Raw genomic sequence first — 13,769 nt, forward strand, 5'->3', positions numbered from 1 at the left:
GGTGTCCCGCTGCACCGTACCATCCTAGCGCGCACCCTCTGAACAGGGATGCCCTGAAATCAGAGCTTCGAACCTTTGCTCACACTAAATGTTTCAGCACACATTTCCAAAACAGACAAGTTTGATTGGATGTTTTTTCTGCCTCTGTGTTCCCTGTGAACCTCCTCAGGTCCCCCTTCAACTCTGCTATCTACAGAGCATCCTATTAATTACAGCCCCTAATTCCATTTCTCCTCTCTTGCAGCAGCAAATCAAAGCCTTGGAGCCTCTGCTGAAAAACAGGGTAAAATTAAACGTTTACCCTTCATTATACATTTATCAATCCAGCAAACAGCACTACAGAAGGTCAGACAGACAGGATCTGTCAATCCCTGCCACAATCCCTGTTCACTTCGCTGCATTTCTATGTATTTCTCTAACTAGAACATGTTTACTTAAAAGTAAAGATTTGTTTTTCTAACTGGCCATCTTTATAAACTCAACTGGGATTTCAGCAATATTCCTAAAGATCAGATGTCAGCTGGGTTGCAAAAGCATTCAGAAAAATTAGTGAACAATTTAATGGGCGCATAAGGCAGAACAGAATTTACTTCCCTCATCACTTTTCTTTCTGTGCAGCTCTTTTCATTTTTAAATCAAGCAGATATGCCTGAACACACACAACAGAGCTTTCTACTTTGCCATTCTGCAGAGTGGAGTGTCATTTAACAGGTGTATGCTAGTTTATGGCAAAGAATTAATTCCCTATGTTTTCACCAGAATATGACAGGTCTTGATTCATGCAGTACATGCACAGAAAGAGCGAGTCACAACCTGCAGCCCAACCTAGCAGGAGTCCAAAGCATGCTTCTGATTTCCTTAAGCATATAAAAAAACCATGACATTTCATTATCCTATTCTCCCCACAAAAAATACAAACCAAAACAAACTAAAAAACCAACCCCAGAACACGGCTTGGTATTATGAGAAACATTTTATTTAATAGGATAATCATATTTGTGCACATAGCCCTTTTAGAATAACGTGATTATAAATCTTGATTCAACCTCGCATATATTATTAGGCCTTCCTATAAAAGACAACTGCAGCATTACTAGTTCAATAGTTGTCATAACAACTGTTGAGCTGAGTCTTCTCAAGTTGAGCTCATGTATCTGCAGATAATGGCAGGTTCACCTACATAAAGTATCTGCAAAACAAACTTTCTTTCATTTTGCTCTCAGTATCCATTAATACAATTGTCTAGACACACCTTCAGTCTGTCTCACTACTGAAATCCGGCTGCGTTTTCAGAGGACAAATGTAGATGTTCCAGAAGGACACGTACGACAGGTAGTGCTCACAAGCCCGAGGTGGTGTGTGCCAGAGTAACTCTAACACTGATCTGCCCCTGCTACTTGTCCCTGTTCTATCATAGCTAGACCCCCAACAGGTTACTCAAATACAAATGACAGTTGTATTAATTAAAAATACTGTGAAAAGTGTTGTTTGAATTGCATCTGGCTGCTGAAAAAAAAATCTAACATCTAAAAATGCCCAGCACTCAAACTGGATTTTATAGAATTATGGAAGTACGAGCCCATTAGAACACTAAATGATGAATTAAAATGTTAATTGTGTATTGAAAAATCTTCCCGAGTACACGCAGGTATTAAAGGTTTTTGTGAAAACGATTACTGAAAGATTAACACCTTGTTTTTCACGTTAAAGCAAATTAATCCATCCTGCAGAATCATCAAAACTGTTTTGTGTTCTAGAAACAACACTGCAGATGCATACGCTCCCAGATGAAAACACGCCAGAAGCTTGTCCCTGCAAAAGTTTTTGCAGAGTAGCAGGTAAGGGATGGGGGAAAATCATCAACTGTTATGTGTCTGACCACTTTCGCAAATCAGATGGCTAACTTCAGCAAAGTGAAACCAGATTAAGAAAGGTCCACATGGCCATAGCTATACCCTCAAACTCTGCTGTACTGACAGTCCTCCCCCGGTGCCCTGTGCAGTACTGTTTGACAAACACCCTCTCCATTTACCTGCTTGCTTCCCATTTCTCGAAGGTCACACTGACCAAATCCTACCTCCCTCAAAGTTACACACATCCAACCACATACCTTGCAAAGCCTTTAACGACCTGGTCTCGTGAATACTTACAGATATTTTAGAACACAGTGAGGTCTGGCGAAAGGAGATGTTTTCTTTCTTTCTTCACAACAACCCAAGACACAAGGACATACAGGAGTACCACAACCAAATCACAGAGAAAAAGAGATTTCTAGGACAGAGCCTGCAAGCTCAGCTGTGAAAGCAAGTTATGTTTTGCACAAAAGCCCAACACACATTTTGGAAAAGCTGGCTTCTGGGGAACCTTGACAATAGCCTGTGCAAGATAAGGCTCAGAACCTCAGTGAGCAAGTGAGAACTTGCAGCTTGGCATTTGCAACTGAATCATTCCAGTGGGTTTTGAAGAGTTTACTCTGAGCACAAAGATAGCGCTATGTTAAACATGCGAGAACCAGAAGACTCAACATCTTGTAAGCACAGAATGGGAGAGCACAGACTGTCTAGATACCGTGCCTACAAACAATTACTCCTGGAGCTTTGATACCATACAGCCACTGACAATAGTATGATCCCTTACGGACCTCTCCTGTGCCACTTCAGTCTACTGCCTCCCAATGCCCCCTTAGCAGTCTGCGGTAGTTTGTTAGAGAACTGTAGTGTTCACTTGAAATACTAAAACCTGCTCACTGCTGTCCCCTACTGCAAGGAACAGGATGCCAGGTATTGCATACACCTCTATTAAGCAAGTGTATACGTTGGCACTACTGATAAGAAGTAACACCCCGCCCCCCTTAATTTAAAGAGCATTAAGTAGTGTTTAAATGTGAACAATGTTCTGAACTTTCCAGCAGTTTTAGCACTTTGTGAAGTGAGGTATTTATTTTAAAACCTGGAGAAGGTATTCTGCTAGTTTTAATCAATTCCAAAGACCTATTTAGCTCTTCAAGAGAAGAGAATCAAAAATCTATTCTGCAGTGCACTTTGATCTACAGAGCTTTGTAAAGTATGTGAGGTCAAGGCAGGGCTCTGCCCCGAACCTTGCGAAGCACAACGCCTTGTCATTGCTGCCTCTAAAGGTACCACCATCCCCCCCAAACCTCGCACCAGACCAAGTGAAATAGCAAAGAACAGCAAGCACATCTGCGTGGCCTGCCCAAAGCCTTCCTGACCCAAGTCACTTCTACCTCTTAGCAGCATGCACCAGGATAATGTTCCCCATCATAAGGAAAGAATGGCAAGTATGTAATTACTGGCTTATCCCTGCTGCACACCGCATACCTCCTGCCTACCTGTCTTCCAGAGACGGAGGCTGTAAGCAGAAATGAAACGAAGTTCTCCTGTACCTTAAAAAAAACTGGATGAGCATTTCCTACTAAAGGAAAGCCAGTACTTTTACAACCCAGTATTTTATCGGTGCTGTTATTACTACTACAGAACATTTACATTTAAATATATTCATTTCAGACCTGAGAAAAACGTATTTCCTTTGTTAAAGATTATTAAATACAACCAGGCTATACCAAACATTTGTTTCAAGGCAAAACAGGCTATATATCCAGTACAGAGAGGTACAACCTGCATTCCAGATGAAGGATAAGAAAAGAAGGCATGTCACTTGCAAACTGAGAAAGAAAAAGAGTCAACAAAACAAACAGAGAAGGACATCCAGAAGTAAAGGGCCATTCTCCCAAACAAAATTACAGTACTACTTCCCCCCAGTACCATTACCCCAGCCCTACAAGGCCGGCACTACCAAGTGGGCCAGGCAGTACATTCCAGCTATTGTTACTTCCTGCCCAAGACTGCGGGACTAATCATACCATCTCCACCCCTCCCTCCCTTTGGATTACTTCCAAGCTATTTTACCTCAAGTCCAGGACAATATGAAGAAATCCAATATTTATTCATCTGTGACTACGACATGACAAAGACACGTTCACTCAGCACCTCCCAGCATGTGTACAACACCTGCGTTACAGTTTGTGAAGTTTACACTCGGCTATCATTTTTCCTTCCACTAGCTTAACATTTTCAGCACTCTAATAAGGAAAATATCAAACATCGATGCAAAAATGTCATTGAAAACAGTCCAGTTTAAAACAAGGCCTACACATCTAAAATAAATCGCATGAATAAATATTCCATTTGTTTGGTCTTGGCCTCCAAAACAAAAAAGGAGAACGAGTGATCCCTAACCTTGTGATGAGATGATTTGCTGCAGCTGGCAGAGAGATCCTCTTAGGATGTTCGGGCTGTTGTGCTGGAGCTCTATGATCTAGGCAGTGAAGCTCTGAGAGACGTTCAGCAAAATAAATCAAGGAGTTATGGACAACACATTGCCCACTGGGTTTGAGCTTTGTCTTTAGATATTGCAGAGAATTACTGTCTTGGTCCGCTGCAGGTACAGCGTGCAAGTTAAAGAGTTAAGCAATGTCATTCCTCTGTCCTAGTGTCCTACAATAAACTAGGGAATACTAGGAAAACATCTGGAAAAAAAAACTTGAGAGGTTTCATAGATCATCCCCTTCTCCTGAGGTTTAAAAGACCTTAGTTCTACCCTCTCCCATCAGATGACTTTGAAAATAAATTAAGCAACATCCCCCAAAAGAATTTGTACAGTCATCTTCAGTCTGCAGAGGTCCAAAAATTGATCCTGAAATGTCTCAATAAGCATCAGAAAAACAAGTTTGTTATCAGTGGGCTGGAATCCATTATGCAGGTATTCACACCTCCACTGGCATATTTTGGGGAGCTGTAAATCATGAAAGATTACCATATCAGCACTCTCCAAGTGTATCTCTACGATCTGTTTTGGTTATTCTTAAGGTTTGAAAGCCAGTCCCCGCACCCAATGCCTAACCTAAATATCTTTGGTTGCCATTTCTGCTCCCAGCTGCTTGTCCTATTCACCACAGGTAGGGCAAGCTGCTGAACCTCTCTCTGCAGCTACCTTTGAAATCATCTTTCTCCAGGTCAGGACTTCATTGTTCCCTGACTTAAAGGTGATCCTAATAGTTTTTTTAGGGGAAGCTGGGAAAGCCCCACAGACCACCCCATATCCTAGCGCTGCTTGGCAGCAGAAAAAGGATGTTAACAGCACATTCTGGGATCAAACATAGACACATTTTCCAAAAACAAACAAAAAATGGCACAAACACTCCAATTTTATTGCTGAAGCTATAAGCTTTTAGGTTCAAAGTACTGAAGATGATAAAAACTAATGTGACCCAGCTACCTAGCCTGACAGCTTGCAGACAGTGCCAGGATGTCAGAGCTGGCTCCTGCTTGCACCTGCAGGTAACTTTAAGCTGTTTTATAGCTTACTTGCTAGCGTCTGATGAAACGCAAGTTATACAAAACCATTCCAGAGCTAAACAATCTCATTTTTCAACCTTCACGCAGGTGATATCTTTCCAGACCTTATCTTCTCTACAGACCTTTTTACCTAGCCATAACTTACTCAGAGCATGACAATATCGCAAACTGAACAAGACACTTTCAGCTGGAGACCAACCATTCCCCAGCAGAACGGGAAAACTGCTTCATTACCATATTTACAACTCTTTTACATATTCCAGTATGACAAGTGAATTTTCACGACAGCGGTGCTGCTGATTCATGACGATTTAGGAAGCACTACAACCCCTAGATACTCTCACAGGACCGCTGCCTAGCCAGCTGTTCATTCCGTGTAAGGTAATATTCCCAAACACAATCCGAACCCCATCTACACTAAAATGCCTTGTATTGATTTCAGACTTCTTGAATTTGTCAAGAGCATACAATCCGTGTGTTTAGTAAGAGTATTATCTCAACACACAAAAGTGAAAACACCAAACGTTTTCTGACCCAGGAGAGACTCTGATGTGCATGCTCTGCTTTTGCCCCTCTGTGATGAGGATAAGCTGAACATACCCAAGCCCTGCCTTTTTCTAAACGTTGCGAGTGGATGCGCTACTCACTGCTTTTCAGTACTCTGCAACTTTTCCCCTCCCTGCAGGCTCTCGGTTCCCTAAATGCTGTAGGACACACTCCAACAGGCCCAGCCAATCTGAAGACGTTTAAGTCATCTTTAACCTTTTTCTCTGCTTAAACTGAGTTCAAAGTAGAGGAAGGTTTTCCAGTACAAAAAGTGAAGATCATAATAAATTCAACATTTGCAGGGTAACAGAGTTGCCCCACCGAGTTTTTAAAGACTAGCATCAAAGGCCTTTTCAGACCACCTCATGTGAATACTGATTAATCCCTCCATGATGGACGGGGCACTGGAACACAATGGCAAAACACTCCTTTCTGCTGAGAGGCTGGAGACCTGTTGTAAGCTTTGCCATAAGTGCACCAGCAACTTTGTGGAGAACAATAATCTCCGTGCCCATCATAACACCACACACCTCCACGGCAGGCTCAGCCCTTTATTTACAGGAGAGTTGCTCATCACACATGAAGGATGACAAAGTTCCAGAGCACAATGGTCACCGTCACATGCTCCGTATGCTGCAACTATGCCATGAGAGTCACAGCGATCCAGGAACGCAGCCTGTGCCACACTAAGCCTCTGCCCCCTGTCAGTCTTTCTTGGCCACACCATTATCCCCCCCGACACTGCCTACCTGAACACAGAACAGATGCTGGAAATAGATTTCCATGGGAAGTTCATTCAAAATACTTCACTTCTTCCTAAAACCAAGGACATTAATTAAAGGCAACATCATAAACACACAGTAGGTGCACATACCTTTGCTCATTGAGAGCCACCAACAACACACCATGAAGCTGAGATGCTTCTTTTAAGGTGGAAGATAAGGCTACAAAACCCCCAAATTTGAAGGGATCACATGATTCAAGGAGAGAACCAAGAAAAAAAAAGAAAAATATGCTAGCATTTTTGCTGGAACAACCCTAAGTCCTAGAACTTCGATAGCTCCGGGTGAGCCCCCTAGTGTACAACAGCCCCAGAGGCACGGGGTCATACACTGCAAAAAAAAAAACAAAAACGTTTTGATCATCATTTACTGTATAAAACCTCAGTTATGTCTGGATGCACTGGTTCAAAGGATTTTTGTTAAGCCAGACCTTGGGAGTGCAACTATTTCAGATTAGTCATTTTAGGGAACTGCATACACCAACATTTTACAAAGTCTTTTTGCTGCCTAATTACAGAAAGGTCTAAGAAGTATAAAGTATTAAAATTCTTCTCTTTGCCAGGCACTTCTGAAGCCCAGCTAGAGATGGCAGGAACTGAAAAAAGTTAAGTACACTTTAATCAAAAAATTCCAATTTAGGGTAACCCAGTCCGATTGCTAGTATATATGATTAATTTAACCGACAGACTTCCCTTCCTGCTTGCTGTTATGCTAATGGCCTTGACTCAACCTGAATTTTTTAGGTCTGCACACTGCACACACATGCATGGGACGGTGGGTGCTTAGCCGCTATCAGTCTCTATCTAAATCCACTCCCAAAAATGTAAATTTATCTCCTGACCATACAATAACTCATTGAAGTTTGGCACATTTTAACAGGAACACGCCACCTTGCAGAACACAAGTTAAACAACATCCTGGCATTCGTGAAGGGTTCTGAGCAGAACCACGTTTCTGCCAACTTCGCTGCCTTTCATCAAATCTGACAGGTAAAGAGAACCCGCGCTTCCACTGCCCTTACGGAAATGAAAGACACGTACTACCAAGCCGGTATCCTGGTCACTACAGAAGTGACACTGGCACAGCTACTTACGCTGCTGTGTTAGCAGAGCAAAATCGAAACCACCCCTGCCTCATCAAGAAAGCCATGAATTCCAAATGAATAAGTTAAAAAAAATCCCAAAGAAACTCCCTGCTACACAGATTGCTTCACCAACTGCAGGATTCAGTAACTATGACCTTGCTCTGTTTAAGTTACAGCAACAATCGTCCCGTGTTTGTGTTTTTTACAAAGCCATGAGAAAAAGCTGTACCCATGCAAGGAGCAGCAGCGCTCTGCTGAAGAGAGGTGCTTTATGTTTTAGCTCTGCTTAACATAACCAGCTCTTTTCCAATCTGCTCAGGCAAATGAATAAAGCATGCCCTGAAGTACTCTTCACAACCAAACCAATTCAGCAGCTACACAGCTAACTTCAAACATCCTGTAACAAAACATTAAATTAAAAAAAGCTACTTCTAACTCTTGATTCAATAGTTTTTGTTCAATAAAGTTTTTTTTTCTTTAGTGAAGACAAGAATTTCACTGACATCCCACACTGAGAAAATTCACAGATCTAACCACAATATTTTTCGCTATTAAAAAAGAAATCCACAGTTCTTGAAATGTTTCTAACATTTTGTAAAAATGCTAGCCAAGATTATTTTTCTTCAGTGACTTGATTTCCTAGTTTAAAACATGAAAGTCAGGAGGCACTAACTCCAAGTACAAAGCACTCACATCTGTTAAGACAAGGTGACCGTAACCTGCAAAAATGTTCTCAAAGTAACATATTTTTTCTAGTAACTCAGAAAGTGTCCATTTGCACTTGGCTTGTGATACTTATCACATCTGCATTCTACTCCTCTTTCTTATTTCAGAGACATTTGTAGAAACAAAAAGGGGCTTTTTTTTTTTTAAATGCCATCTGTTCCCTGCATATTTTCACTTCAAGTCCTAGTATAATATCTGCAATGGAAACTTCTGTGTCATATAGGATTAAGACTACAAACCAGATGTATAAAATATGCAGAGGTTGTGCTTCCTTACAAATAGCTGCTAAAAAAAAAATAAGGAAAGTATCACCTAAAGCTTTTCTATTCTAAACACAAAACTTTAAAAAGTTATTTTATGGTGGTTTTCTCTAGAAATACTCTGAACTAATGCGAAAGGAAAAACTACTCTTCTTAAATTCAGTAATTTTATTTCCTCTTTCCAGGGCTCTACACCTGTTTCTTTCCTGAGTCAGAGACTGGAAGTTTGAAAACACCAGACTCCAAATATGTGAGCACAGGGAACCTTTCGCTTGAAATACCACCCATATATTCATTCACGAAGTAACATTTGCACAAGTCTTTTTCATAAACATCTCAGATTTTTACAGCAGCGATGTAACTCCCCGGTAAACTCATCCGTGATGGCTCTTCAATTATCTCAGGTGTTTTCTCACCTCCGTGCCTCCCGCCCCCTCTGCTGTTTACATACTTCACTCAGCCACTTCCAACCTTCCAGAATATTATCAGCATTACTAACACCTGTGTCACTCACACCTTGGGGGCTGGGAAGGAAACGCTGACTTACCTGGTCGCATTAACATAAAACGATTTTGCAGCAATGCTTTTAAAAGATTCTGCCATTGCTTACAAGGATTTCAACAGCGACTGCTCGGCTAGAGCTGTTTAAGAACCCACGGCTCGTACAGAAAGCCAAGAACCGCTGAAGTTGCTCCAACATGGCTCGTTATTAAACCAAATTCAGCTTAAAGCCTTAAATAAATGTCTGAAAAGCCAGGCGAGAGCACAGCTATTCTGATCGAGCCCAAGCACTGCTGTTTACGTGAAACCACCAAGACTTCAGGCTACCTGGGCACGCACCAGGCTCCCAGAAATAACTTTCCGGGCGGAGGACGCCGAGAAAAGCTGCCTCCTGCTCGCTGCTGGCTCCTGGAGCCGCGCTCCCGAGGGGCCCCACCGACACCTGACGGCTTCCCCAGCCCGCAGCGAGCCGGGGACACCCGGCCCGGGCTGCCCGGAGCACGCGGGTGGCTGCGTGAAGCCGCGGGGGGGGGGGGGGGGGGGGGGCGGCAAACCTCATCCACCAGCCCTACAGAAAGGCCGGGGACAGCCCGAGGACCCCCCCCCCCATTTTCCCTCCCCCCCGCCCCCCCCCCCCCCGAAGCACGGCTCGCCCAGTTTCGTTTCCAACTCGCCACCAAAACAGCGGCAGCCCCGGGCGCTCCGCCCAGCAGGAAGCCCCGAGCCCGGCCCCACGGGGACTTTACCCCCCCCGGCCCCGCAGCCCCCTTACTGCCAGCCCGGAGCCACCCCCTCAGCGCGGCCGGGAGGTGGGGGGGGGGGACGTGTCAGGCGCCGCAAACTTTCCGGCCGAGCAGGAAACAATAACCACGGAGCCTCGGCCCTGCCCCGGCCCGGCCGGGCGGCCCTGCCCGGCGGGGAGCCCCTCGCTGAGGGCTCGGGGACGGAGCCCAGCGGGGTCCCGCTGCCCGGAGCCGCCCCCCCCCCCCCCGGCCCGCCCCGCTCCCCGCTCCCCGCCGCCAGCGGGGGCCCGGCCCACGGGAGGCCGAGCCCGGCCCGCTCCGAGGCGGTGCTGGGGGGGTACGGAGGGGTCGGGTCGGGGCTCGGGGAAGGGCCCGGGGATGTGAGGGGGAACCGGGAGCGGTGGGAGGAGGGGGGGGGTCGGGCTGGCGGCGCACTCACCGGCCGGGCCCCTCTCGCTGCCTGCTGCGGCCCCAGAACCATAACAAAGCTCTGCCCAAAATGGCTGCCCGGCCCTGCCCGGCCGGGGGCCGGAGGGGGCGGGGCTCGCAAGCGCGGGGGGCGGGGCCGGCGAGGCGGAAGGGACACGCCCCCCCCCCCCCCGGCTCCGCCGCCGGCCACGCGGAGCGCTTCTAACGCTCCCCGCCGCACCGGGCGGGAAACTACGAGACCCACAAGGCAGCGCGCCGCCACCCCGTGCCCGCGGGGCACGCTGGGGGTTGTAGTCCCAGCCCGCCGCACCTCGCCGCGGCGCGTTGACAAAATGTCGGCACCGCCAGGGCGGCAGCAGCCGCCCCGCTCCCTCCTCCGCCTCCCTCCCCGCCGGGAGCAGCGGGGCAGCGCGGCCGCACCGAGCTGTGCCCGGCCCCGCCGCCGCCTGAGGCCCGGCTCGCTGCTCCCCTCACGGGGCCGCCCCCCGGCCTGCCCCGGCCCGGCCCGCAGCCGCCGCCCGTCCCCCCCCTGCCCCGCCGGGCGGGCCCGGCCGCCTCCGGCCCCGCACGTACCGGGCTCCCCGCCTCGGCCGCTGCCACGCACGCCCGGGCCCTTCCCCGCCCGGCGGAACGAACCGCCCCGTTCCCGTTCCCGGCCGGGGCCGAGCCCCAGCGGAGCGCTGCCCCGGGCCGCAGGATATCCGGCGGCTGCCCTGGGAGCCGTGGTGGCGGCGGCCTGAGGCGATGTCCTGCGGCGGGTGAGGGGTGGGAGAGCGCCCGGGGTGCTTGCTCCGAAACGTCCCGCGGTAAGGGGCTGGCGGCCGGGTGACAGAGCAGCCCGGGCCCTTACCGGGGACAGCATGAGCTCGGCTGCTCATCAGCTTCAGGCCGTCACCTGTGCTTGTCTCTTTTAGGGCCTCAGTAAAGCAAATATGTTTCACCTCATGCAACGATGCTGCTTCCGCACACCCTTCAGAGTAAGTTTCTGAAGCTTTCTTTGCTCTCTCTTTTTTTCTAGAATAACAAACTGCATGGTTGGAGCATTGGGGAAAAAAAGTGACTTACAAGTTAGAGTAGTCACATGTTTATCACAGTTACATGTTTCAAGCACATTCCTAATTTTCAGAATGGCTTTGGCCAAAGCGAACTTCTTAAAAATAAAATTTTGGTGTCTAAATTCCCTTTCTCCTATTATTATTATTGTTACAGAGTAGTGAGGGGATAGTAGCAGTTTTCTGGGGTCACATTGTTCTACTTCTGAAATCATATTTTCTGAAAAGGCCTGACAAGTTAAGTTAAAAATGCTTAAAGAATGCTTGCGTGGGTGGAAGAATAAGTGGATATATACACCTTTCACAGTGAGTAAGGTCTGCTTGTTCACTGAAGAGCCTAGCTGCTCTTTGTCAGCTAGGTTGTGAAAGCTATATCAGCTTGATCTGTTAAATTAAAAAACATTTGAAAGCCAAAGAAGAAGGGCATCAGTGATGTTCTCTGAGCAGAAAAACTACTTGCTCAGCACAGTACTTCATATATACTCTAACTGTAGGACAGGAAGCGTATGTTGTAAGGTGTTCAGAACAAATTTTATAATTGCAGCTCCAGAAGATAACCGGCCCCAGACTACTACTGCATGGAAAGAATAAGACAACTTGCCGTTCTCCTAGCCTCTGTCTGCAGAGAGATGTTTGTCTTCTCTCCAGATGTCCAAGCCTCAACAGAGCATCTGTGTATGCAGTCAAGCTCCGGGCTTTTCACACCTCTCTTCCTCTCTTAAAGAAAAAGCCCCCCCAAGAATCTGAGACCAAAGACTTGGGCCTGTTTCGACAAAGTATGAAATCGCTGAAGGATTCTCCAAAGCCAGCCCTTTACTTAAGCCTGGCGGGGCTGATTCCGTTTGTTTCTGTGCCGCTGTCAATGGTCGTCCAAGGGACCTACTACCCAGAGCTGGCGTTCGCTCAGGTTACCTACGGTGCTGTAATCCTCTCTTTCCTAGGAGGAATGAGGTGGGGGTTTGCTGTCCCGGAAAACAGCCCAGCCAAGCCAGACTGGATGAACCTGGCTAACAGTATGGTTCCTCCTCTAATTGCCTGGCAAGCCTTGCTTTTTAAAGATATCACTGATGGTGCAATAATGCTGGTAATGGGCTTAGGGATAGCACTACATTATGACCTTTCCCTTCTTCCTACTTATCCTATTTGGTTTAAAGGATTGAGAATAGTGGCAACAGTGGTGGCAGCGTTATCACTGTTAGCTACTGTAGCAATGAAAGCTTACTCAGAGAAGAACCTAATTATCAGCAGAAATAAATAGCAGGACCCAAAACAATAAAGCAAGAGGAAAAAGCTGTTTATCTGCTAATAAGGTATTTGTATTGAGGTCCAGGGAAAATAAAGATTCATGCTTAGATGTCATAAGATGGCATTAATCGAGATGCTTATTTTGAAGCAAGTAAGTTCATAGCAAATTTAGGAAGGAAGGATTGCAAATACTGATCGCTTCCAAGGCAGGCATGAATCTGCTATTGCCTGTAGAACAAAGCATCACTCTTGAATGAGTTAAGATGTCACTGTCATATTAATTTAATATGGAGATTCATGTAATACAGGTATGAACTGCTCTATTCTGAATGATTAAAGTATCTGGTTTAACTATAACGTGCTGATGTTCTGTGGTAGGGAGAACAACCATATAGTCATAAATGTGTTCCAAACAATAACAAGATGAATGCAGTAAGTTTAGCATTTAAAGAAGTGGAATTGTGCAGAAATACATAAGCTTTCAATTCCTATTTTGTGGAAATGCAAGAAAAGAGAGGCAAAACTTCTCTACCTTATTTCAACTGAGATGTTTTAAATGCTGTGTGATTAAGCACTAGTCAGATAAGAAGGAATATGCAAGGCATAGGCAAGGTTTGTTTGTGGTGGGAAGTCAAGGTCAGCATTCCCCTAAAACGTCATTCAGATGCTGTGATTTAGCAGGGACAGCTAGAAAACTGTTTTCAAGCTCCACAAGAGACAAAAGGTTAGTTCCTAGATTTTGTTTGGACTGAGGGTTACTTAAGTGAGGAAGTTGCACACAGTCATGAAGAACCATCGTATTCCTACTGTCAGATGATGCTTGGTATGATATGACACAAGGACTCTTGCTAGCACTAAGAGATCAGACAATACAATTGAAAAAAAGCTTGTGCATCCTCCCTCCTCAACTCGTTTTACTTGAGGAACCTGGGCAGGTACAAATAGAATTGTACCCTGTGATCCCTTTGTGATTGACTGATTATTGAAACAGACTGCAGGAGGGTATTCTCTTCCTAACATCATTTA

At 46.1% G+C, this 13,769-nt stretch overlaps 2 protein-coding genes across 4 annotated transcripts in view; one reads left to right on the forward strand and one right to left on the reverse strand.

The window, feature by feature from the left end:
- Nucleotides 1–11,133, reverse strand: part of GPBP1L1 (GC-rich promoter binding protein 1 like 1) — a 33,332-nt gene extending 22,199 nt beyond the window's left edge. Inside the window, exon 1 of one of the 2 annotated variants that reach the window (XM_048058903.2) lies at nt 11,020–11,133. The gene's annotated coding sequence lies outside the window, so the exon portion shown is untranslated. Of the gene's footprint in view, nt 1–10,456; nt 10,594–11,019 lie in introns of those variants that run through there. The other variant, XM_067001391.1, reaches the window with a different exon arrangement.
- Nucleotides 11,072–13,100, forward strand: TMEM69 (transmembrane protein 69). 2 transcript variants are annotated; one of them, XM_048058907.2, is made up of 3 exons: nt 11,072–11,204; nt 11,361–11,423; nt 12,043–13,100. In XM_048058907.2, exons 2-3 carry the CDS (start codon nt 11,379–11,381, stop codon nt 12,754–12,756), a joined length of 759 nt encoding a protein of 252 aa, XP_047914864.1. In that variant the 5' UTR covers nt 11,072–11,204; nt 11,361–11,378; the 3' UTR covers nt 12,757–13,100. The 2 variants fall into 2 exon arrangements, with proteins under 2 accessions (XP_047914864.1, XP_013031850.1); XM_013176396.3 differs by having other exon boundaries at nt 11,115–11,252.
- Nucleotides 13,101–13,769: the final 669 nt, after the last annotated feature.

Source organism: Anser cygnoides, chromosome 8, assembly GCF_040182565.1.
Source record: "Anser cygnoides isolate HZ-2024a breed goose chromosome 8, Taihu_goose_T2T_genome, whole genome shotgun sequence".
In the NCBI taxonomy this organism is placed as follows: Eukaryota; Metazoa; Chordata; class Aves; order Anseriformes; family Anatidae; genus Anser; species Anser cygnoides.

Excerpts from the sequence above, each read along its gene's own strand:
- TMEM69 (XM_048058907.2), top strand. The coding sequence starts at position 11,379 with ATGTTTCACCTCATGCAACGATGCTGCTTCCGCACACCCTTCAGA. Across the intron at positions 11,424-12,042 it reads GCTTCCGCACACCCTTCAGA|CTCCAGAAGATAACCGGCCC; the intron begins GTAAGTTTCTGA and ends TTATAATTGCAG.